The following is a 26971-nucleotide window of genomic DNA, read 5'->3' as shown; positions in this document are numbered from 1 at the left end:
TATTCTTACGAGATGGTGGTTTAGGTGAACAACTACTGAATGGATCACCGGTATATCCTTCAGGACATGTGCATATTGGTGTATGGTTAACAACAGAACATTGTGCTCCTATGCCACAAGATCCTGGACAAGGATCCTTGCACTTTTGATTCAAACAAGCCTTATTGCTCACACACTCAGAATTGATTGTACATTCCGGACGGCAATTAGGCGGAGAACCAATATAGTCATTGGTACAAGAGCATGATGGTAATCCACCAACATTTCTACATATGGCGAATGGACCGCATGGAGATGGTACGCAAGGATCAGATTCTGGCCGAGGTTCTGGTGGACCTAAGATGCAAAACAATTAATCTCTCTTCATCCCGTAACACTTTTGTCTCTGGTATATACTTGGGATATACTTACGAGGAATGTCAAAGCATCTCACAAATGGATCACCAGTCAATCCCGAATTGCAGCTGCAAATGGGACTGTGATTGATGACCTCACACTTGGCATTGACGCCACAAATACCTGGACACGGGTCCACGCATTTCTGATTAACGCAAGCGCGATTACTGGGACATTCTGAACTAACGGTACATTCTGGTCTGCAAGACGGCGGTCTGCCAATATATGTTGGTAAACAAGTACACACTGCTACACCATTAGATTCTCGACATTGGCTATTGGGTCCACATTGAGAAGGATTGCAAACATCAACGACTGGTGATTCGGCTGTGTAAAAGATAGTTGAAAGTTATTTTTAGCAAAGTAACTAATTCAATGCATGAATGTTTCTAATATAAGAGACTTACGAATTCGTTCTATCAAGTTGCAGTATCTGAACGGATCACCGGTGTAACCCGGTTGACAAGTGCAGGATGGCAAATGATTGATAACTTGACAGACAGCATTCTGACCACAAGTTCCTGGACATGGATTCTGACATTTGGATTTTATACAAGCCTTATCCGAAGTACAGTCCGAGTTAATGATACATTCAGGTCGACAACCCTCATACGGATTTCCAATGTAATCAGGCAAACAGGTACAAGATCCTGCACCATTAGATTCTCTACAAACGGCATTAGAACCGCAAGGAGATGGTATGCATGGCGTTGGTTTGTCAACGGAAACTGGCTCCACTATAAAATGAATTGTTTCAGATGTAGTTAACAGGAAAGTTCTGATGATCTTTTCAAAAGTTAATAAATTACTCACTCTGCTTGATAACACACTGAGTAAATGGATCCCCGATAAAACCTAATGAGCAGACGCACATTGGCGTGTGACTGATTACTCTACAGTCTGCATTTATGCCACAAGAACCTGGACAAGGGTCCCTGCACTTTTGATTGATGCAGGCGAGGTTCGTTGAGCACTCACTATTGCTAACACACTCTGGTCTACAATTTGGTGGCTGTCCGATAAATTCAGGTAGACAAGAACAGGAAGGTGAATCATTTACAACCTGGCATTGAGCATTGGGACCACAAGGTGATGGTTGACATGGGTTCGAAGGAATATCCGGTAGTTTTTCTATAAAAGAAAATTGGAGTTTGGATTACATGTGCATGGTGATCAAATTGATACCTGCATCGCATACTTACCAATTGGTCGACACAAAAGGAATGGATCACCAGTTAAATCAAATGGACAGCTGCAGATTGGATTGTGATTAACTACATTGCACTGCGCTCTTATACCACAAGTTCCTGGACATGGGTCTATGCATTTTTGGTTACTGCAGGCCATATTCAGTGCACAGTCAGAGCTGATAGTACACTCTGGTCTACAATTTGGTGGGGCACCTAAATATCCTAGTATGCAAGAGCACACTGCTTGTCCATTTATCTTACGGCACTGACTGTTCGAGCCACATGGTGATGGATTGCACGGGTCTCGTGGTGGAGGTACTAGAATCCAAGGGTCAATATTATAGAATCTAAAAATGCAAGGACACAACGAAGCTAAATAAAATAAAATTTGTACCTTCTATCGGGGAGCAAGCTAAAAATGCGTTACCAATCGTACCGGATGGACAGGTACAAATCGGAACATGATTTACCACACTGCAAATTGCATTCTGACTGCAAGTACCAATACAAGGATCCTTGCATTTGTTTCTGATGCAAGCTTTGTCTCTAGGACAATCAGGATTGAGAACGCACTCTGGTCGACAACCTACGTATGGATCACCTTGATATTCTGGTAAGCAAGTGCATATTCCGTTAAGACATTGTGTGTTTGAGCCACAATTTGCACAAGGATCAACCAATGATGGCTCTTGTACTGCAAACGGAGATTTCGATTATAGATTTCCTCTTTAGATTGATTTAAGATGAAGAAAGCTACATGGGAAATTTCTTACGTATTTCTTTTACAGTACATCTGGTGAATGGATCTCCAGTGAACCCATCTGGACAAATGCACATGGGTGTATGGTTTACCACAGTACACTGTGCTCCTAAACCACATGATCCTGGACAAGGGTCTCTGCACTTGGACTGGAGACAAGCTAAGTTACTAGAGCAATCTGGATTGATTGTACACTCTGGTCTGCAATTTGGTGGTGATCCAATGAAAGTTGACAAACAGGCACAAGAAGCCTGGCCATTGACATCCCTACATTCTGAATTTGGTCCACAGGGTGACGGTACGCACGGATTAACATATGGTGGATGAGGTACAGGTTCTTGAACTGCAAGAATATTTGAAATTAAAGTATCTTTAAAGCGAATCATCTGTCAAGCCTTGAAATAGTCTTACCAGGTATCTTGAAACAATTAACGAAGGGATCACCAGTGTAACCAGGTTGGCAAACGCAAATAGGGCTATGATTGATAGTATCGCATCTCGAATTCGAACCGCAAGTTCCTGGACAAGGATCAACACACTTTCTGTTCACACAAGCTCGGTTTGATGCACATTCCGAACTTCCTGTACACTCTGGTCGACATCCTGGTGGGCTACCAATGTATTCAGGTAAGCAAGAACATACAGATTGCCCATTGACAACTCTACATTGACTGTTGGGTCCGCAAGGGGATGGACTGCACGGGTCGGTTACAGGTGGCACAGTGTCTATGATAAAAATTCCCAAGGTAAGGATTTCATGTTAAACAAGGTCAAAGTGGAATCTAATGTATTAAGTACCTTCGTATATCGGGCTGCAATATCTAAATGGATCACCGGAGTATCTGGGATAACAAGTACACATTGGTAGATGATTAATAACTTGACATTCTGCGTTTAGACCACAAGTTCCTGGACACGGATCTTTGCACTTGGTATTTATGCACGATTGACTAGCTGGACAATCAGAATTGATCACGCATTCTGGTCTGCATCCCTCGTAAGGATTGCCAATATAATCCGGCAGACAAGTACATGATCCAGCACCGTTAAGTTCCTTGCACACAGCGTTGGAACCACATGGTGATGGTACACAGGGTCTCTCAGGAATAGATGGTTGTACTGTAAATGTTATGCAATTACAGATTTTCTGCCCAGCGCAATATCGAAATGCTGGTTTTTGCTATACTTACTCTCGATCACACTACACTGCGTGAAAGGATCACCTGTGTATCCACTCGCGCAGATACACATTGCAGTGTGACTAACGACTCTACATTCAGCATTGGCTCCGCATGACCCTGGACAAGGATCCTTGCACTTTTGATTGATACAGGCTAAGTTATTGAAACATTCACTGTTACTGACACACTCTGGTCTACAGTTTGGTGGAGCACCAGTGAATTCAGGAAGGCAAGAGCACGAAGGTGAATCACCGACAACCTGGCACTGTGCATTTGGACCGCAGGGGGATGGCTGACAAGGATCTACAGGTGCAACGACCTCATCGGCTGCAACGGGAAATTTAACGAAATTAAAAATACTAAACTCTGGCAAAATTAAAAGCAATCTGGCGAATCTTTTTTAAGCATACTAAGCAATACTCTTGAAATTCTTACGTATTGGCACGCATCGAATGAAGGGATCACCGGTGAATCGAATTGGACAGCTGCAGATTGGATTGTGATTCACAACGTCACACTTCGCTTTAAGTCCACAGGTTCCAGGGCAAGGATCTCTACACTTTTGGTTGCTGCAAGCTTCGTTCAATGCACAGTCCGTGCTTACGATACACTCGGGTCTACAGCTGGGCGGACTGCCGATATATCCTCTAATACAGGTGCATACACTGTGGCCATTTACCGCGCGACATTCACTGTTTGGTCCACAAGGCGATGGGCTACATTGATTGATTGGTATAGGAGCTGTCGATGGGAAGCGATAAAGTGTTTAGATTAGGTCTACTGAATTCTCTGAAATCATCACTCTAACTATTCTTAAGAGCAACCAGGAGGTAGCGTACCGTGAACAGGAGAACAGAAACTGAATGCATTGCCAGTCATATTCCCTGGGCAACTGCACATAGGTACGTGGTTGATGACCGTGCAAAGTGCATTAACGGCACAGGCACCAGGACATGGGTCTTTGCATTTGTTACGGAAACAAGCCTTATCCCGTGGGCAATCATCATTGAGTACGCATTCGGGACGGCAGCTGGAATAGGGATTGCCTTGATATTCCGGTAAACAGGTGCATACACCATCGTTGCATTCTGCATTCGGTCCGCATGGAGAAGGATTGCATTTGTCTACTGGAGTAGGTACGAACGCTGTAATAATATGGAGAAACGTAAGTTTAGATACCGCTAGGAATTGCTGTTACCGTTTGTCCTCAGGGATATGTCAATTCAGGGCTTACAATTTGGTGGCAGTAAGTTGCAACTGCTAAATGGATCGCCAGTATATCCTTCAGGGCAAGTACACATCGGGATGTGGTTTACCACAGCGCATCTGGCTGCAGCGCCACAAGAACCGAGACATGGATCCCGACATTTCTCATTGATGCAAGCCTTGTTGCTTGGACACTCGGAATTGATAGTGCACTCGGGTCTGCAGTTGGGTGGTTGACCTATGTAACTTTCTAGACAGGTGCAGGCTGGTGTACCGGCGATGTTACGGCACTGTGAGAAGCTTCCGCAGGGAGATGGCATACATGGATCTCTCTCGAATACAATACCTATTTCTGGTGCTGAAAATTGTTACAAGGTCAAGAATTCAGCGGGTTGAATTGGCATTGGTATAGTAAGCATTCAAAGCCATACGTTTGTGTATTCGTATGCGCATCTAAGCTCTTAATAAGTGAAACTAATAATATTTCCAAATAGGAAATATTATATGTAACGGCAAATGAAGCTGGGCAAGAAAGCGTTAAGTATATCCTTGAAGTCTTACGTGGTATGGGCGTGCATCTAGTGAACGGATCTCCGCTGTATCCAGGTTGGCAAGTGCAAATAGGGCTGTGATTAACGACAACGCAGTTTGTATTGAGTCCGCAAGGATTGGGACAAGGGTCCACGCATTTCTGATTGACACATGCCAAGTTGGCAGAGCATTCTGCACTGACGACACACTCGGGTCTACATCCTGGCGGGCTACCGATGTACGTGGGTAGACAAGAGCACACAGCCTGTCCATTAACTTCTCTGCACTGACTATTGGGTCCGCAGGGTGATGGGTTACAAAGATCTTTCTTTTCCTCGACAGCTAAGAAAAGGAATAGTTGTACATTGTTATGGATGGCATAGAATATTTTTTGCACGAGAAAAAAAGAAGCTTCAAATCCTCTTAAGGTTTATGAATTAATTGGAGTAAGGGTAGCTAAAACTTACTGGGCTCCGGTGGGAGAACACAGAAGGCAAAAGGATCACCAGTGTATCCAACACGACAGTTGCAAGATGGCAAATGATTTATTGCAGTGCATTCTGCATTTTGGCCACATGCACCAGGACAAGGATCCCTACATTTGAGTTGAATGCAAGACTGATAAGATGGACAGTCGGAGTTTATAACACACTCGGGTCTGCATCCTTCGTAAGGATTTCCAATGTAGTCAGGGACACAAGTGCAGGATCCTGCACCATTCAATTCTTTGCACACGGCGTTCGAGCCGCAGGGAGTCGGTACGCAAGGATTGCGTTTGTCATCGGGGATCGGTTCGTCTAGAACAATTGAAAAGAGCAGATTAAAATTAAATGTTCATATCTTTCAATTATAAGCCAAATAAGCACCCATAGCAGCATTCTTACATTGTACTGGCAAGCATTGCACAAATGGATTTCCAGAAAAATAGTTCGAGCACACGCAATTAGGCGTGTGACTCACTACATGACACTCTGCATTTAATCCACAAGATCCTGGACAAGGATCCTTGCACTTTTTATTGATACAAGCTTGGTGGCTGGGGCACTCGGAATTACTGATGCACTCGGGTCTACAGTTTGGTGGGGATCCTATATACTCGGCCAGACAAGAACAGGATGGCGAATCGTTTATAACTTGGCATTGGGCATTGGGTCCGCAGGGTGATGGTTGGCAAGGATTAACAGGTGGTGGTATATGTTCCGCTGTTATGAGAAAAATAACAGATTACATTATAAATGCCTCACCGGTATGTCTATAATATAAGACTTCGCATTTCATTTCTTTCTTACGTATCAAGGTACATCTGACGAATGGATCTCCTGTGTATCGTGGAGGACAAGAACAAATAGGATTGTGATTGATGACTGCGCATACAGCCTGTAAGCCACAGGTACCAGGACAAGGATCTCTGCACTTTTGATTCGTACAGGCTTCGTTCCTTGCGCAATCCGAGCTAACTATACACTCTGGCCTACAGGATGGTGGACTACCAAAGAAGTCTGGTGCGCAAGAACAAACGGCTACGCCGTTGATCTCGTGACAGATACTGTTGGGGCCACAGGGTGATGGATTGCACGGTCTTGTTGTGGGTGGAGCTGTTATTTTTAATAAAATATAATATTTTAGTTTGAATTATTGTCCTTAATAAAGTTTCATTGTTCTAATTGATTTCATGTATCATCCTATACCTTGTACAGGGCGACAGGATATCAAAGCGCTTCCAGTTGTACCAGCAGGACAACTACACATGGGTATATGATTTATGACGTTGCACAATGCATTTTGTCCACAAGTACCAGGACATGGGTCTACACATTTGTTACGTATACATGCTCTGTCGCGAGAACAGTCCGTATTTAAGACACATTCTGGTCTACATTCAATGTACGGATCACCAAAGTATTCTGGCAAGCAGGTGCAGATGCCATTGTCGCACTTGGCATTGGGACCACATGGTGAAGGGTTGCAGGGATTCGTTTCAATAGGCTCTGCAACTGTATAGGGGAGTCGGTATAATAAAATTCACTATAATAAAATAGATTAATTATTTCTTGGTAATTATAAATAAGGCTTACGTGGTGGTTTCAATTGGCAGCTAGTGAAAGGATCTCCTATGTATCCTTCCAAACATGTGCAGACGGGTACATGATTGTATACCGTACAGAGCGCATTCTGACCACAGGAACCTAGACATGGGTCTCTACATTTTTCTCTCATACAAGCCTTGTTGCTTGAACAGTCAGCATTGATAACGCATTCGGGTCTACAGGTTGGTGGACTTCCAATGTAGTTGGGTAAGCAAGAACAAGATGGAGATCCATAAACATTTCTACATTGAGAATGTGGTCCACATGGAGATGGAACGCAAGGATCTCTAGGGGATTCTGGTACAGGTGGTGGTGCTGAAAATTCATGAAATATTTGTTGAGCTTTAGTCAAAGCTAATAGAAAGTATCTATAACTTTGAAGTGTATCCAAACTTTGCTTACGTGGTATTGGGTAACAACGTATAAATGGATCACCAGTGTGTCCGTAGTTGCAAGTGCAAATTGGACTGTGATTCAGGACTGTGCATACTGACTGTTGTCCACAAGGGTCAGGACAAGGATTGACGCATTTCTGATTAACACAAGCACGATTGGATGGACATTCCGAGCTTACGACACATTCAGGTCTACAACTTGGTGGGCTTCCAATGTATGTTGGTAAGCAGGTGCAAATAGCTTGGCCACCTTGATCTCGACATTGACTGTATGGTCCACATGGGGATGGTACACAGGGATTGATTGGATCTTCTACGATTGCTAAAGAAATTACATATAGCTTAGAGAAATTGTACTTGATGTATCAGCGAGTTTTAAGTGAAATAAAAAATAGAAAAAGCTTACTAGCTGCTGGTATTGGATTACAGTAACGGAATGGATCTCCAGTGTATCCCACGAAACAAGTGCAAGATGGTTTATGGTTTAGCACATGACATTCTGCATTTTGTCCGCAGGTGCCAGGACAAGGATCCTTACACTTCGATGAAATACATGCCTGATTTGATGGACAATCAGAATTCAAAATACACTCTGGTCTACATCCTTCGTGAGGATTACCGATGTAGTCAGGTAGACACGTGCAAGAACCTGCATTTGATTGCACTTTGCATACTGCATTTGCACCGCATGGTGATGGCGTGCATGGTGCAATAGTATCTTGGGGAATGACTAAAACAGTATGACAATTTGTTACGTACTGGGGCTATTGAAATTGAATTTTTATCTCTGATAATTTCCTTACATTGCTGTGCTGAACACTGAGTGAATGGATCACCAGTAAAACCCACTTCACAAATGCACATTGGTGTATGACTAACGACATGACATTTTGCATTTGATCCACATGACCCCGGACAAGGATCTCGACATTTTTGATTGATGCACGCCAACTGACTAGGACATTCAGTGTTGCTCACACATTCTGGACGACAGTTCGGAGGTGACCCAGTGAATTCTGGTAGGCAAGAACAGGAAGGTGATTCGTTCACCACCTGACACTGGGCATTGGGTCCGCAGGGTGATGGGCGACAAGGATTGACGTATTCTGTAGGTTTCTCGGCTTTTGGGATTAGAAAGTATATAGTTTAGACATTTTTAAATAAAGATGAAACACTAAATATTGAAACCAGATGAAGAAAGTTCTTACGGATTGGTGTACAACGGATGAATGGATCACCAGTCATGCCTTGAGGACATGAACATATTGGATTATGATTGATGACATTACACGTTGCTCTAATTCCACAAGTTCCTGGACAAGGGTCACGACATTTTTGATTACTGCATGCCTCATTCTGAGGACATTCTGAGCTCACTACACATTCCGGTCTGCAAGTAGGTGGTGCACCAATGTAACCAGTGACACAAGAACAAATTGCATGTCCGTTATGTTGGCGACATTGACTATTCGGTCCACACGGAGATGGATTGCAAGGGTCACTGACAGGTGGAACTGTAAGGGAAATATTAGGTAAATTTGTAGAATTTTTATAGGGCATCTTGATAAATATATCCGCAAAAATTAATAATGGGGTAGTTTACGTACGCTCGATTGGAGAACAGAATACAAATACATTTCCCGTCATTCCCGATGGACAACTGCACATGGGAACATGATTGTACACATTGCATACTGCATTCGGTGCACAAGTTCCAGGGCAGGGGTCAATGCACTTGTTTCGTACACAGGCACGATTAAGTGGACAATCTGTATTGAGCACGCATTCTGGTCGACAACCAGTGTAAGGACTGCCTTGGTATTCTGGGAGACAGGTGCAGACACCGTCATTGCACTGGGCATTAGGTCCACATGGTGAAGGGTTGCAAGGATCTCTTGGAATCGGTTCAGGCGCTGCAATTATTGTTTGTGGTAAGACTATTGTTTCAAAATATCAATAATCGAGACAAGATTTGTTCTTACGTGGTGGTGGCTTAGGGTAACAATTACTGAAGGGATCTCCAGTGTATCCCTCAGGACAAGTGCACACCGGTATATGATTCATAACATTACACCTTGCTAAGACTCCACAAGATCCTGGACAAGGATCTTTACATTTTTCACGTATGCAAGCTTGACTACTAGGACATTCCGAATTGATTGTGCATTCTGGTCTACAGTTTGGAGGGCTTCCAATGTAACTCTGTAGACACGAGCATGAGGGTGATCCTCCAACATTACGACATTCTGCATTGGGTCCACATGGAGATGGTACACATGGGTCTCTTGGTAGTTCATCTTGGACAGGTGGTACAACTGCAATTGGCGTGGAGGACTGGTCATTTTTAATTCCAAAACCTGAGGTTGAGATTGTTCTTTATTTTTTTACACTTACGTGGCACAGGGAAACATCTGGTAAATGGATCACCAGTAAATCCTTGTATGCAACTGCAGAGTGGTGCATGATTAATCACTCTGCACTCTGAATTTTGACCACAAGGTGTTGGACATGGATTCTTGCATTTTTGTTGGATGCAAGCCTTATCAGATGGACACTCAGAACTAGTGACACATTCCGGCCTACAGGAAGGCGGAGTTCCCACGTAATTTGGAAGACACGAGCAAACTGCTACGTCATTTACTACTCTACATTGACTGTTAGGACCACAGTAAGCTTCAGCACACGGGTCAGTTTTGTCCATTTCCACAACTGGGGATAACAGAAAATATAAGTTTTGTATTCTGTCATTCTTCTTCGACAGAACAATGCAATAAGTGATAGGTATTCTCACCAATTGGCTGCTGCTCTGAACAATACCGGTAAGGATCCCCAGTGTACGTTGGATAACAAGAGCAAGTGGCAAGGTGATAAACAACATGACATTCTGCATTGGTAACACAAGTGCCAGGACAAGGGTCTATGCATTTAGAATTGACACAAGCTCGATTGGATGCGCAATCAGAATTTAGAGTACACTCTGGTCGACAACCCTCATAAGGATTGCCTATGTAATCCAGAAGGCAGGAGCAAGACCCTGCGCTATTGCGTTCAGTGCAAACAGCGTTTGGACCACAAGGAGATGGTAGACAGGGTGTTGGTCTTTCCGGTATGTCTTCCACTGTAAAAGTATCAATAGTCATGGAGGACATTGTAACTTTGATATTTTTATAATTGATAAAGTAATCAATTAAATTCTCACATGGCTTAATAACGCATTGCGTGAATGGGTCTCCTGTAAATCCTTCAGCACAGAAGCACATTGGTGTGTGACTGACTGTACGGCATTGTGCATTCGAACCACATGCACCAGGACATGGATCCTTGCACTTTTGATTTACGCAAGCTTGATGATTAGGACATTCGCTATTGCTGACACACTCAGGTCTGCAGTTTGGTGGAGAACCAGTGAATTCAGGTAAACAGGAACAAGACGGTGAATCGTTAATGACCTGGCATTGAGCATTTGGTCCACAAGGTGATGGTTGACAAGGGTTTACATGCACTACTGGTTCTTGAGCTATTGGGAATAAAATATGCAAATTAATATTTAATTCTGATAGTCAAAATTCTTTCAGGATATCTTATAGGTCTTACGAATTGGTGTGCAGCGGACGAATGGATCTCCTGTGTACTTGGCGGGACAATGACATATTGGATTGTGATTTATGACTTCACAACGTGCTCCAAGACCACAGGTGCCGATACAAGGATTTCTACATTTTTGATTTGTACAAGCTTCGCTCAAACGACATTCAGAACTGACTATACATTCAGGTCGACAAGACGGTGGACTTCCTATGTATCCTGGGACACATGTACAAATCGCTAAACCATTGTTGGCACGACATTGACTATTGGGTCCGCAAGGCGATGGTGTGCAGGGAGAAAGAACTTGAGAAACTATATAAAAAATAAAAAATTATCTCCTGGTACAGTTGCTTTTAATTTTCTGCGAGAGAGACGAATTTTTAAATACCTTTGATGGGTGTGCAAAGAACAAAGGCATTGCCTTCAAAACCAGTTGCGCAGCTGCACATTGGTATATGATTGATAACATTGCACAATGCATTACTGGCGCAAGTGCCAGGACATGGGTCCTGACATTTATTCCTGATACATGCTCTATCACGAGGACAATCCGTATTGAGTACACACTCCGGTCGACAACCAGTCAGTGGATTTCCAAAGTATTCAGGTAAGCAAGTGCAGTGGCCATTGTCACATTGGGCATTTGGTCCACAAGGAGATGGATTGCATGGGTCGGTCTCAATTGGCTCGACTGAAGTATAAAAATATGTTTTAGTATAGTCAATTAAACTTTTCGAGGAATACGAAGATCACATTTCTGTAACTCACTTTCCAAAGGTTTTAAATGACATTGACTGAATGGATCACCGATGTAGCCTTCACGGCATGTACACATTGGTGTATGATTTATTACGGTGCATTGAGCTTCGAACCCACAGGATCCTGGACATGGGTCTTTACACCTTTCCTGAATGCATGCTCTGTTGCTAGGACATTCTGAATTAATGGTACATTCTGGTCTGCAATTTGGTGGACTGCCAAAATAGTTTGGCAAGCAAGAACAAGATGGAGTATCCCCCACGCGTTGACAAATTGCATTAGCTCCACAAGGGGAAGGCACGCAAGGGTCTCTATAGACTGGCGGTTGTTGCTGAACTTGAACTAGAATGAATCGAAGGAATTTATATTATTTCAAATTGAAAAGAGAACAGTTACATGATTCTCAGGAAGTGACACGTACTTTCTATATGGAAGCATCTGGAAAACGGATCTCCAGTGTAGCCGTTCTTGCAGAAGCAAATCGGACTGTGATTGATCACTTTGCACAATGCATTCGAGCCGCAAGGATCTGGACATGGGTCTATGCACTTTTGGTTCACGCATGCTCTTGTCGAGGGACATTCTGAGCTAACAACGCACTCTGGGCGGCAACCTGGTGGACTGCCAATATATGTTGGTAGACATGAACAGACAGCTTGGTCATTATTTACACGGCATTCGCTGTTTGGTCCACAGGGTGAAGGACTGCAAGGGTTTCTCTTTTCTTCTTGTTCTAATTTCAGGGAAATTAAATCTGTTATATTGGTAGTATGAAAAAAATAAATAAAAAAGAAAATGAGAATCTTACGGATTTGTGGTACTATCAGATTACAATATCGGAATGGATCACCAGTGTATCCTTGAATACAGGTACAAGTGGGAGAGTGGCTTATAGTCTGACAAAGTGCATTCTGACCACAAGTTCCGGGACAAGGATCTTGACACTTAGATCTGATACATGCAAGATTTGCAGAACAGTCAGAATTCCTAACGCACTCAGGTCTGCATCCTTCGTAAGGATTGCCAATATATTCTGGGAGACATGAACAAGATCCTGCACCACCTTGTTGTTTGCAAATTGCATTAGCACCGCAGGGAGTGGGCGTGCAAGGTGTTGGTCTTTCTTCAATTGCTAAAATGGTACAAAGGATGTTATAATTTTCTGAAATTATTTACAAAGTGCATTAAGAACAAAAATTCTGGACTTACGTTGAACGGGTGTACACTGAGTGAAAGGATCACCGGTAAATCCTGAATTACAGATACACATCGGTGTATGACTAAAGACACGACACTCGGCATTGGCGCCACATACACCTGGACAAGGATCTTTGCATTTCTGATTTACACATGCCAGACGACTAGTGCATTCACTATTACTGACACATTCGGGCCTACAATTTGGTGGAGATCCTATAAATTCGGGTAAACAGGAGCAGGACGGTGATTGATTTATAACTTGGCATTGTGCATTCGGTCCGCAAGGTGATGGCTGGCACGGATTTATTGGTTCAGCTTGAACCTCCACTATGAAAGAAAATGGATCATTGATAACCATAAAAGAGGATTTACATTAAGGACAAATATTTTGAAGAAAGTTAATTTTTATCTTACGTATTGGATTGCAAGCGAAAAACGGATCTCCGGTTAATCCATGACGACAGCTGCATATTGGATTGTGATTAATTACAGCACATTCTGCTCTCAAACCGCACGTGCCAGGACAAGGATCCTTGCACTTTTGATTAATACACGCCTGGCTTTGCGGACAATCTGAACTGACAACGCACTCTGGTCTACATGATGGTGGACTTCCGATATAACCTTGTATGCACTTGCATATTGCTAGGCCATTTATTTCCTGGCAATGACTATTTGGTCCGCACGGAGACGGTGAACAAGGATGTTTAATTTCTTCTGTCGGGGCAAGAATAAATGAATTTAAATAATTCTCCAGGATTGCTATTAAAAATGTCCAACAAAACTTTACGTCATGACTGGAGTTTTATTTTACCTTTAACTGGAGAGCACACAATGAAAGCATTGCCACTTGTTCCGGCAGGGCAGGTGCACATAGGTATATGGTTTGTCGTAAGACATTGTGCATTTTGTCCACAAGTTCCTATACAAGGATCGACACACTTGTTGCGAATACAAGCTTTGTCTCTAGGACAATCATTATTAACAACGCATTCAGGTCGACAGCCGCTGTATGGATCGCCATGGTATTCAGGTATACAAGTACAGGTACCATCCCGACAAATTGCATTGGGTCCACAGGGTGAGGGGTTACACAAGTCTAAGACTTGTGGTTCTTGTACTGTAAATTGTATGTAATATGTCCAGATAAATAATTAATCATTTTTTAATTGTATAATATAAATATGAAGGGTGTCTTACGAATCGGTGGTTTGAGTACACAGTTAGTGAAAGGATCGCCAGTATATCCATCTGGACAGGTACAGATTGGAGTATGATTTATAACTTCACATCTCGCACCAAGTCCGCAAGATCCAGGGCATGGATCGGAGCATTTTTCTCGAATACATGCTAAGTTACTTGAGCACTCTGGATTTATAGAACATTCCGGCCTACAATTTGGTGGAGATCCTATGTACGTAGGCAAACAAGAGCAAGATGGATTTCCGCCAATATTTCTACATTGAGAATATGGTCCACAGGGTGATGGAATGCAAGGATCTCTTGGTATCGTTACTGGAAGTTCGGGTATTGGTCCTGAAGTGGAATAAAAACAGCGATATTTAGTTGATATTTAAAAATTATGCAAGTTCTAGTTAAGATTAAATTGTACTAACGTGGAGTTGGGAAGCAGGACGTGAATGCATCCCCGGTAAATCCGGTTCTACATGTGCATATTGGACTGTGATTGATGACCTTGCATTCCGCATTGTTGCCACATGGTTCTGGGCAAGGATCAATGCACTTTTGGTTCGTGCAAGCTTTGTTTGATGCACATTCAGAACTTACTACGCACTCTGGTCTACAACCGGGTGGAGAACCAATATAATTTGGAAGACAAGAACAGACCGCCTGACCATTATTTTCACGACACACACTGTTCGGTCCACATGGTGAGGGAACGCAGGGATCTCGTGGATCGTCATGAATTACTGTCGAATAAATAACGAGATCATGTAAAGATGACTGTTTCCAATTTGAAATATTAGATCAATACTCGATTGGACTATAAGAAAATGGTATCTTACCCGGCGCAGGTTCAACGTGACAATAACGGAAAGGATCTCCTGTGAATCCAGGAATGCAGGTGCACGAAGGTAAGTGATTGATCACCTGACATATTGCATTCTGACCGCATGTGCCAGGACAAGGATCTTTGCACTTAGTCTGAACACAAGCTTTGCTAGGTACACAATCTGAGTTAACTACACATTCAGGTCGACAGCCTTCGTAAGGGTTTCCAATGTATTCCGGTAAACATGAACAAGATCCTGCGCCATTTCTTTCTTTGCAAATTGCATTTGCGCCGCAAGGTGAAGGTATACACGGCTGAGGTTTCTCGATTGGCACAACTGGAAAGGTGGTTAATTGTTTTTTTAAGTACATCGAATCTTCTGATGATAATTGGCAGCGTACTGAAATGATTTGGATCCTTACTTTGCTCCAGGACACACTGAGTAAATGGATCACCGGTATATCCAGCTGTACAATAGCAATTTGGTGTATGTGCAACTACTCTGCACTGTGCATTCGCGCTGCATGATCCTGGACAAGGATCCTTACACTTCTGATTGATACAAGCCAGGTGACTTGAACATTCATTGTTACTAACACATTCTGGTCTGCAATTTGGTGGGGAACCAGTGAATTCTGGTAAGCAAGAGCACGATGGTGAATCATTAATGACTTGACATTGTGCATTAGGACCACAAGGCGAGGGTTGGCATGGATTTTGTTGAACGACTGGTTTGTCAGCTAAAACGTAATAAGGCGAATTTATCCAAACTGTTCCAAAAGGAAAGAATACATCAAAAAAAATCTGTGAACTTCTTACGTATTGGAGTGCATCTAATAAATGGATCGCCTGTCATTCTTGCAGGGCAGCTGCATATTGGATTGTGATTTACTACTTGACATAAGGCTGAAATTCCACAAGTTCCTGGACAAGGATTCTTGCACTTTTGATTAATGCAGGCTTCGGATGGCGAGCAATCGGTACTGACAACACATTCGGGTCTACAGGTTGGTGGACTACCAATGAAACCAACTATACAAGTGCAGACAGCGACTCCATTTACTTCTCTACACTGACTATTCGAACCACATGGCGACGGATTGCACGGATTCGTTATCACTGGTTCTATGATAAGAAGAAAAATTATATTGTTGAATTGTCTTTTTTTTTCTATAGAATAAATATCTTCAGAGTCAATCTTATACCTCTGTAAGGACTGCACAAGACAAATGCATTTCCTGACATTCCCGCGGGACACGTGCACATTGGTACATGATTGTAAACATTGCAGATTGCATTCTGTCCGCAAGTGCCTGGACATGGATCCATACACTTATTACGTAAGCAAGCTTTGTTCAAGGGACAGTCTGTATTCAGAACACATTCTGGACGACAACCAGTGTAAGGATCACCCTGATACTCGGGTAGACAAGTGCAAACGCCGTTGTCGCAATGAGCATTTGGTCCACAGGGTGATGGATTGCAAGGATCCCTTGGAATTGGATCCGCAGCTGTAAACGTTATAATATAAAAATTATGAATTGTTTCAGAATAAAATCTATTGAATTACTGTAAATTTTTCTTACGTGGTGGAGGCTTGGGATAGCAATTACTGAAGGGATCTCCAGTATATCCCTCAGGACATGTACACACTGGTGTATGATTGATTACTATACAATGTGCCAAAGCACCACAAGATCCTGGACAAGGGTCTTTGCACTTCTCTCTCATACAAGCTTTGTTGCTTGGGCAATCTGGATTTATTGTACACTCTGGTCTGCAGTTTGGTGGACTACCAATATAGGTTGGCAGACAAGAGCAAGATGGTGCACCTCCAATATCACGACATTCAGAGTGCGGACCACAGGGAGATGGTATACAAGGGTTTTGGATTTGAACAGGTGCTGGCGGTGGTACTGAAATTGTTTATTGTATAATATATGTTTTTTGATATTTTTTGGGTATGTGTTTTTCTTTTAAAAAACTCACTTGGAATTGGGAAACATCTTGTGAATGGATCTCCGGTATATCCACTTATGCAGGTGCAAATTGGACTGTGATTTAAAACGGCACAGTTGGTACTCTGACCACATGGATTCGGACAAGGGTTCGTGCATTTCTGATTAATGCAAGCTTTGTTTGCTGGGCATTCTGAACTGACTACACACTCAGGTCGACAGCTAGGAGGACTTCCTATATATTCCGGAAGACACGAACACACTGCTTGGCCATTTAATACACGACATTGGCTGTTAGGTCCACAAGGTGATGGATTGCATGGATCTCTGGGTTCGTCTTCAACCACTATGAATGATAATTTGATCGTGAGACACAGATGTTTGCTATATAAATGTTGAAAAATTAGATCAATACTCGATTGGACTATAAGAAAATGGTATCTTACCCGGCGCAGGTTCAACGTGACAATAACGGAAAGGATCTCCTGTGAATCCAGGAATGCAGGTGCACGAAGGTAAGTGATTGATCACCTGACATATTGCATTCTGACCGCATGTGCCAGGACAAGGATCTTTGCACTTAGTCTGAACACAAGCTTTGCTAGGTACACAATCTGAGTTAACTACACATTCAGGTCGACAGCCTTCGTAAGGGTTTCCAATGTATTCCGGTAAACATGAACAAGATCCTGCGCCATTTCTTTCTTTGCAAATTGCATTTGCGCCGCAAGGTGAAGGTATACACGGCTGAGGTTTCTCGATTGGCACAACTGGAAAGGTGGTTAATTGTTTTTTTAAGTACATCGAATCTTCTGATGATAATTGGCAGCGTACTGAAATGATTTGGATCCTTACTTTGCTCCAGGACACACTGAGTAAATGGATCACCGGTATATCCAGCTGTACAATAGCAATTTGGTGTATGTGCAACTACTCTGCACTGTGCATTCGCGCTGCATGATCCTGGACAAGGATCCTTACACTTCTGATTGATACAAGCCAGGTGACTTGAACATTCATTGTTACTAACACATTCTGGTCTGCAATTTGGTGGGGAACCAGTGAATTCTGGTAAGCAAGAGCACGATGGTGAATCATTAATGACTTGACATTGTGCATTAGGACCACAAGGCGAGGGTTGGCATGGATTTTGTTGAACGACTGGTTTGTCAGCTAAAACGTAATAAGGCGAATTTATCCAAACTGTTCCAAAAGGAAAGAATACATCAAAAAAAATCTGTGAACTTCTTACGTATTGGAGTGCATCTAATAAATGGATCGCCTGTCATTCTTGCAGGGCAGCTGCATATTGGATTGTGATTTACTACTTGACATAAGGCTGAAATTCCACAAGTTCCTGGACAAGGATTCTTGCACTTTTGATTAATGCAGGCTTCGGATGGCGAGCAATCGGTACTGACAACACATTCGGGTCTACAGGTTGGTGGACTACCAATGAAACCAACTATACAAGTGCAGACAGCGACTCCATTTACTTCTCTACACTGACTATTCGAACCACATGGCGACGGATTGCACGGATTCGTTATCACTGGTTCTATGATAAGAAGAAAAATTATATTGTTGAATTGTCTTTTTTTTTCTATAGAATAAATATCTTCAGAGTCAATCTTATACCTCTGTAAGGACTGCACAAGACAAATGCATTTCCTGACATTCCCGCGGGACACGTGCACATTGGTACATGATTGTAAACATTGCAGATTGCATTCTGTCCGCAAGTGCCTGGACATGGATCCATACACTTATTACGTAAGCAAGCTTTGTTCAAGGGACAGTCTGTATTCAGAACACATTCTGGACGACAACCAGTGTAAGGATCACCCTGATACTCGGGTAGACAAGTGCAAACGCCGTTGTCGCAATGAGCATTTGGTCCACAGGGTGATGGATTGCAAGGATCCCTTGGAATTGGATCCGCAGCTGTAAACGTTATAATATAAAAATTATGAATTGTTTCAGAATAAAATCTATTGAATTACTGTAAATTTTTCTTACGTGGTGGAGGCTTGGGATAGCAATTACTGAAGGGATCTCCAGTATATCCCTCAGGACATGTACACACTGGTGTATGATTGATTACTATACAATGTGCCAAAGCACCACAAGATCCTGGACAAGGGTCTTTGCACTTCTCTCTCATACAAGCTTTGTTGCTTGGGCAATCTGGATTTATTGTACACTCTGGTCTGCAGTTTGGTGGACTACCAATATAGGTTGGCAGACAAGAGCAAGATGGTGCACCTCCAATATCACGACATTCAGAGTGCGGACCACAGGGAGATGGTATACAAGGGTTTTGGATTTGAACAGGTGCTGGCGGTGGTACTGAAATTGTTTATTGTATAATATATGTTTTTTGATATTTTTTGGGTATGTGTTTTTCTTTTAAAAAACTCACTTGGAATTGGGAAACATCTTGTGAATGGATCTCCGGTATATCCACTTATGCAGGTGCAAATTGGACTGTGATTTAAAACGGCACAGTTGGTACTCTGACCACATGGATTCGGACAAGGGTTCGTGCATTTCTGATTAATGCAAGCTTTGTTTGCTGGGCATTCTGAACTGACTACACACTCAGGTCGACAGCTAGGAGGACTTCCTATATATTCCGGAAGACACGAACACACTGCTTGGCCATTTAATACACGACATTGGCTGTTAGGTCCACAAGGTGATGGATTGCATGGATCTCTGGGTTCGTCTTCAACCACTATGAATGATAATTTGATCGTGAGACACAGATGTTTGCTATATAAATGTTGAAAAAGAAAAGTTGGTTGTGACGTTACCAGGCGCAGGTGTAGGATGACAATAGCGGAATGGATCTCCAGTAAATCCAGGAATACATGTACAAGATGGGGCGTGATTTATCACTTGACAATCTGCGTTCTGTCCACAGGTTCCAGGACACGGGTTCTGACACTTGGATCGTATACATGCAAGACTTGGCACACAGTCGGAACTGACTACGCACTCCGGTCTGCACCCTTCGTACGGATTCCCGATATATTCTGGTAAACAAGTGCAGGATCCCACACCGTTTTGCTCTCTGCAAATGGCATTCGATCCGCAGGGGGACGGTGTGCAGGGAGAAAGATGTTCAACGGGTGCTACAGATAAATGTTTGTTATAAGGGATGCTTCGACAAGGCAGTAAAATTGTATATTGGGAGATGTGAGGCTTACGTGGTTTAACTGTACACTGACTGAACGGATCTCCAACATAGCCGCTGATACAAACGCACAATGGTGTGTGACTGACCACACGACACTCTGCATTTGCACCGCAGGAGCCTGGGCAAGGATCTTTGCATTTCTGATTGATACACGCAAGATGGCTAGAACATTCACTGTTACTGACGCACTCGGGTCTACAATTTGGTGGAGCCCCTGTGAATTCTGGCAAGCAAGAGCACGAGGGGGAATCGTTTATAACTTGGCACACTGCGTTAGGGCCACAGGGTGACGGTTGGCATGGATTTACAACAACAACCGGTGGTGCCTCCACTAATTAGAAAAAAGGCATTATTAAGATAAACCCTATCTCTTCTTAAACTATAAAAAATGATTTAAAAATATTCTTACGAATTGGGTCACATCTAACGAATGGATTGCCATTGTGTCTTGGTAGGCAGGTACAAATTGGGTTGTGATTGATAACCTGACACTGCGTTCTAATGCCGCAAGTTCCAGGACATGGATCAATACACTTTTGATTACTGCACGCCAAATTGCTCATACAGTCTGAACTAACAACACATTCTGGTCTGCATGATGGTGGGCTACCTATATATCCTTGTATACAAGAACAAACAGCTTGTTCGTTTATAACACGACACTGACTGTTAGGACCACAAGGCGAAGGACTGCATGGATTCGTGTGAATAATTTCTACAAAAGAACATTGAGGATTCCATTATAAAATACACCATAATACTTTGACTGAAGAAGGGAAAATATACGAATATAGAATAAAAAATGAATGAAGGCAAAAACACACCTTGTACAATGGAACATATAACAAATGCATTTCCGGACATTCCTGGAGGACAGCTGCACATAGGTACATGATTGTACACATTGCAGATTGCATTTTGCCCACATGTACCTGGACAAGGATCTGTACATTTATTACGAATGCAAGCTCTGTTCGGAGGACAATCAGTGTTGAGAACACATTCGGGTCGACATCCAGAGTAAGGGTCACCCTGATATTCGGGTAGACACGTGCAAACCCCATCTCTGCATTGTGCATTCGGACCACAAGGTGATGGATTACATGGGTCTATCGGGTCATATACAGCTGAAATATTTGAATACGTAGAAAAGAAAGTTTTTAACCTGACAATCTTTATAGGGGTTGGTAAATATTCTTACGTTCTGGAGGCTTCAGGGTACAGCTACTGAAAGGATCTCCCGTGTAACCCTCTGGACAAGTGCATACAGGAGTATGATTAATAACATTGCAGGTTGCACCAAATCCGCACGAGCCAGGACATGGGTCTCTGCACTTTTCTGTTATGCAGGCTTTGTTACTGGGACAATCAGGATTTATAGTGCACTCCGGTCTACAATTTGGTGGACTGCCTATGTAAGTTGGTAAACATGAACAAGATGGGGAACCACCAATATCTCTGCATTCTGCGTAGGGTCCACATGGGGATGGTATACAAGGGTTCCGTACTGGTTCTGGTGGTGGAGGCAATGGTTCTGTAAAACAGTTGGTATGGTTTTTGTGTAAGTTTTAAAAAACCTTCAGCGATTTTTAAGTTAAGAAATTAACAATTACTCCTTGCGCATTGTTAGATCTTAACAAGGTTATGAACTTATATAAAGTTGTCTTACTTGGAGTCGGGAAACACCTGGTGAACGGGTCGCCAGTGTACTCCTGCTTGCAGGCGCATATGGGACTATGATTTAGAACTTTGCAAATTGTATTCAGGCCGCAGGGACCAGGACATGGGTCGATGCATTTCTGATTAATGCAAGCTTTGCTAGCTGGACATTCCGAGCTTACTACACACTCAGGTCGGCATCCTGGGGGACTTCCTGTATACTCTGGTAAGCAAGAGCATACAGCTTGATCATTTATTACACGGCACTGACTGTTCGGTCCACATGGCGAAGGATTACAAGGGTCGCTTGGTTCCTCATGAAGAGCTGAAAGTTTTGGAAATGTATTTCTTTTAGGATTGTATCTCTGGCGTAATAAACTCTCTCGTTAAAAGCATAAGTTTGAGTGAGTGAATTTTTTAATAAATTCCTAAACCTCGTTAACTCCTACAGGGTCAGTATTTGATTAATTATAGTTACGTCATTGACTGAATCTAATAATGAAACAAAAATCTACAACCTCGTTACTGATATTAAATCCGTAGCATTGGTCAGTGTATTAGAATCTTTTTTTTCCCAAAAGATTAAGTATGATATGAAATGGGTAACTTGATTACGATGACCCTATGTTATGATTTTTTAATGTCATCGAAAATATACATGACAGACTAAAATATCCTTGTGACTTACTGGGCTGCGGTTGGGGATGACAATAACGGAAGGGATCTCCCGTAAATCCAGGAATGCAGGTACAACTTGGCAAGTGATTAATTACTTGACACTCTGCATTCTGACCGCAAGTTCCAGGACATGGATTTTGGCATTTAGACCGGATACACGCCAAACTCGATATACAATCTGAATTGATGGTGCATTCTGGTCGACATCCTTCATAAGGATTACCAATGTATTCAGGTATGCAGGTACAGGAACCTACTCCATTTTGTTCTTTGCAAATTGCGTTCGAACCACAAGGTGATGGTGTGCAGGGTGAAAGGTGTTCGATTGGTGGGATATCAGCTAGAAATGGGATAATGTTGAATATTATATGAAAATCATTAAAGAGTCATTCATTAATATCTGAATGATCCTTACGTTGTTTATAATTGCACTGCGCAAATGGATCCCCAGTGTATCCAACAGAACAGACACACATTGGTGTGTGACTGACCACTCTACACTCTGCATTGGCACCACAAGATCCTGGACAAGGATCTTTACACTTTTGGTTGATACAAGCCAAGTGGCTGGAGCATTCGCTATTACTGATACATTCAGGTCTGCAGTTTGGCGGGGATCCAATAAATTCAGCAAGACACGAACAAGATGGATTGTCATTAATGACCTGGCATTGAGCATTAGGACCACAGGGGGATGGTTGGCAAGGGTTAACTGGTACAGGCGTCGATACTAAGGAAAGAAAATAATGTGATACAAGTAATTAAAATTTAACCTAAGGCTAGCTTTGTGATGAAATCCTTACGTATGACTTCGCATCTAACGAAAGGATCGCCTGTGTAACTCGAAGGGCAGCTGCAAATAGGATTGTGATTTACTACTTGACACAAGGCTCGAAGACCACATGTGCCTTGGCATGGATCGATGCACTTTTGATTGCTGCAAGCTTCACTCCTTCCGCAATCCGAGCTCACAATGCACTCGGGCCTGCATGTTGGTGGACTGCCAATGTAACCGGGCACGCAAGTGCATACTGCATGACCATTTACAGCGCGACATAGACTGTTAGGTCCGCACATTGATGGATTGCATGGGTTTTCTACTATCGGGTCTGTAGGGATATATAATATCAATGTATTAGAAAGTTCAAGGGTGATCTAATTTGAATAAAAGTTTAAGGAGATATTACCTCTGACCGGATTGCAAGCAATAAATGCGTTTCCAGCCATTCCTGTGGGACAACTGCACATGGGGACATGATTGAAGACATTGCATATGGCATTCTGACCACACGTGCCTGGACAAGGATCTATGCACTTGTTTCGGACACAAGCTCTATTTAATGGACAATCTGTATTCAGGACACATTCAGGTCGACAACTTTGATAAGGGTCTCCTTGGTATTCCGGTAGGCAAGTGCACACTCCTGCATTGCATTGGGCATTTGGTCCACATGGGGATGGATTACAAGGATCCGTAAAGACTGGTTGTGTTGATACTAGAATAAAATGGAAAGCTTGATATAGAATCCAGATCGGAGTGATCTGTTTGATATGAAGGAAATGCCGGATTCTTACTTTCGGGTGGCTTCAGGTAACAATTGCTGAAAGGATCTCCAGTGTATTCCTCAGGACATGTACACATTGGAGTGTGATTCACGACTGCACAACGAGATCCAACGCCACAAGAGCCAAGACAAGGATCTTTGCACTTCTGATTGATGCAAGCTCTACTACTGGGACAATCAGCATTGATCGTACATTCTGGTCTACAATTTGGAGGACTGCCTAGGTAAGTAGGCAGACAAGAGCAAGATGGTGCACCACCAATATCTCTACATTCAGCATTTGGCCCGCATACTCCTGGTACACATGGATTTGATACTACAACTGGGGTTGGTATTGGTTCTGAAAGAAAAGAGTTTTTAGAAACTAGATTTCCAAACACTCGACTGACTAAAAGATGGGGCGTCTTGTATCTTACTTGGTATAGGGAAACACTTAGTGAATGGATCTCCAGTTAAACCTTGCTTGCAAGCACAAATTGGACTATGATTCAAAACCACACAAGTCGTACTTAGTCCACATGGACCAGGACAAGGATCAACACATTTCTGATTGATGCAAGCTTTGTTTCTCGAACATTCAGAGCTTACGACACACTCGGGACGACATCCTGGCGGACTTCCGGTATATTCTGGTAGACAGGAACATACACCTTGACCGTTAATCGTTCGACATTGACTGTTCGGTCCACAGGGTGATGGATTGCAAGGGTCTCGTGGCTCATCTTGCACTACTGCGATGATAGATACATTTTGAAAATTACTTGGGTCAGATAATTTGGATAGGAAATTTAAAAAATCGGCTGTGCTATTACCAGGTACTGGTATCAAGTTGCAGTAACGGAACGGATCTCCAGTATAACCAGGAATGCAGGTGCACGATGGTAAGTGATTGATCACTTGGCATTCTGCATTCTGTCCACAGGTTCCAGGACAAGGATTCTGACACTTGGATCGAATGCAGGCAAGACTCGAAGCACAGTCTGAATTTACTACACATTCTGGTCGACATCCTTCGTAAGGATTTCCTACGTATTCTGGCAAGCAGGTGCATGAGCCTACGCCATTAAGTTCCTTGCATATTGCATTGAAACCGCAAGGTGATGGAGTGCAAGGAGAAAGATGTTCTATTGGTGAAGCTACAGGGACAATAAATATGTATCAACAATATTCTCTAAATTAATAGTTGAAAATATTTTTTTTTTCAAAATATCCTTACGTGGCTTGACGCTACACTGACTGAAAGGATCTCCTACATAGCCATTTATGCAGACACACATTGCTGTGTGACTAACTACACGGCATTCTGCATTGGCACCACATGATCCTGGACAAGGATCCTTGCACTTCTGATTAATACAAGCTAAGTGACTCGAACACTCGCTATTACTGATGCATTCAGGTTTACAGTAAGGCGGAGATCCTGTGAACTCTGGCAAACAAGAACAAGATGGCTGATCGTTTACTACGTGGCACTGAGCATTGGGACCACATGGCGACGGCTGACAAGGATCGACCTTTACCACGTCTTGTACCGCTGAGAATAAACGAACAAAGGCGGATTAATTATGATTCTACAAGGAATTCTACATATGAAAAAATGATGTCTGATATTCTTACGTTGTGGAGTGCATCGAACAAATGGATCACCCGTAAACCGTGGCAAGCAGCTGCATATAGGATTGTGATTGATCACATTGCAAACGGCCTTGAGTCCACATGAACCAGGGCAAGGATCAATACATTTCTGATTGATACAAGCTTCGTTCAATGAACAATCTGAGCTGACTACGCATTCTGGTCTACAAGATGGCGGTGATCCAATAAATCCTGATACACACGAACAGACAGCCTGCTCGTTTATTTCACGGCAGATACTATTCGGTCCGCAGGGACTTGGAGTGCAGGGATTCCTCTTGGGCGGTTCTGTTTATATCAGGAAGGTAGAATTAGAAAAGATTCATGAAACTGACTTTGAACTAATCGATGCTATCACAAGAGGATTCAATTTTTGAAAATTTCATCACAAACGTACCTCGGTATGCGGAACAGTGCACAAATGCATTTCCTGTCATTCCTGTGGGGCAGCTGCACATGGGTACGTGATTATACACGACGCAAAGTGCATTCTGACCACAAGTACCAGGACAAGGATCCACGCACTTATTCCGTACACAAGCTCTATTCAAAGGACAATCCGTATTCAAAACACATTCAGGTCTACAACCGAAATAAGGATCGCCCTGATATTCTGGCAAGCAGGTGCAAACTCCATTACGGCACTGTGCATTGGAGCCACAAGGTGACGGATCACAAGGATCAGTTTCAAGTGGTACGGCTAGAAGGGAATAGATTCATTTTAATTTTTAGAATCGACAATTCTTTTTGTTTCCATTCATGAGCTGCAATCTTACTTGGAGGGGGTGGTGGTTTTGGGTAACAGCCACTAAATGGATCACCAGTGTATCCTTCAGGGCAAATGCATACCGGTACGTGATTATGCACTGAGCACAGAGCAGTCTGGCCACACGAGCCCAAACAAGGATCTTTGCATTTCTCATTGCTACAAGCCATATTCATTGCACAATCAGAATGCACTCTGCAC

The 26971-nt window shown here is 42.8% G+C and overlaps 1 protein-coding gene across 4 annotated transcripts in view; it reads right to left on the bottom strand.

Moving 5' to 3' along the window:
- LOC107272159 overlaps positions 1-26971 on the bottom strand; it is a 97471-nt gene that overhangs the window by 15990 nt on the left and 54510 nt on the right. For all 4 annotated transcript variants that reach the window (XM_015749020.2, XM_025089458.1, XM_015749022.2 and 1 more), the window contains 15 exons: positions 5732-6061; positions 5295-5606; positions 4762-5091; positions 4367-4672; positions 3963-4268; positions 3537-3854; positions 3145-3465; positions 2758-3072; positions 2360-2689; positions 1981-2280; positions 1599-1904; positions 1210-1527; positions 804-1133; positions 412-723; positions 10-336 (listed from right to left, as the gene is read on the bottom strand). In XM_015749020.2, the coding sequence (XP_015604506.1) occupies positions 10-336; positions 412-723; positions 804-1133; positions 1210-1527; positions 1599-1904; positions 1981-2280; positions 2360-2689; positions 2758-3072; positions 3145-3465; positions 3537-3854; positions 3963-4268; positions 4367-4672; positions 4762-5091; positions 5295-5606; positions 5732-6061 (4761 nt within the window). The remainder of the gene's footprint in view (positions 1-9; positions 337-411; positions 724-803; positions 1134-1209; positions 1528-1598; positions 1905-1980; positions 2281-2359; positions 2690-2757; positions 3073-3144; positions 3466-3536; positions 3855-3962; positions 4269-4366; positions 4673-4761; positions 5092-5294; positions 5607-5731; positions 6062-26971) is intronic.

The sequence above is a fragment of the Cephus cinctus genome, unplaced genomic scaffold, assembly GCF_000341935.2.
Source record: "Cephus cinctus unplaced genomic scaffold, Ccin1 Ccin1_scaffold1111, whole genome shotgun sequence".
Lineage (NCBI taxonomy): Eukaryota > Metazoa > Arthropoda > Insecta > Hymenoptera > Cephidae > Cephus > Cephus cinctus.
The sequence above is the reverse complement of the archived record's forward strand: the minus strand, read 5'-3'. Positions and strand labels throughout refer to the sequence as shown.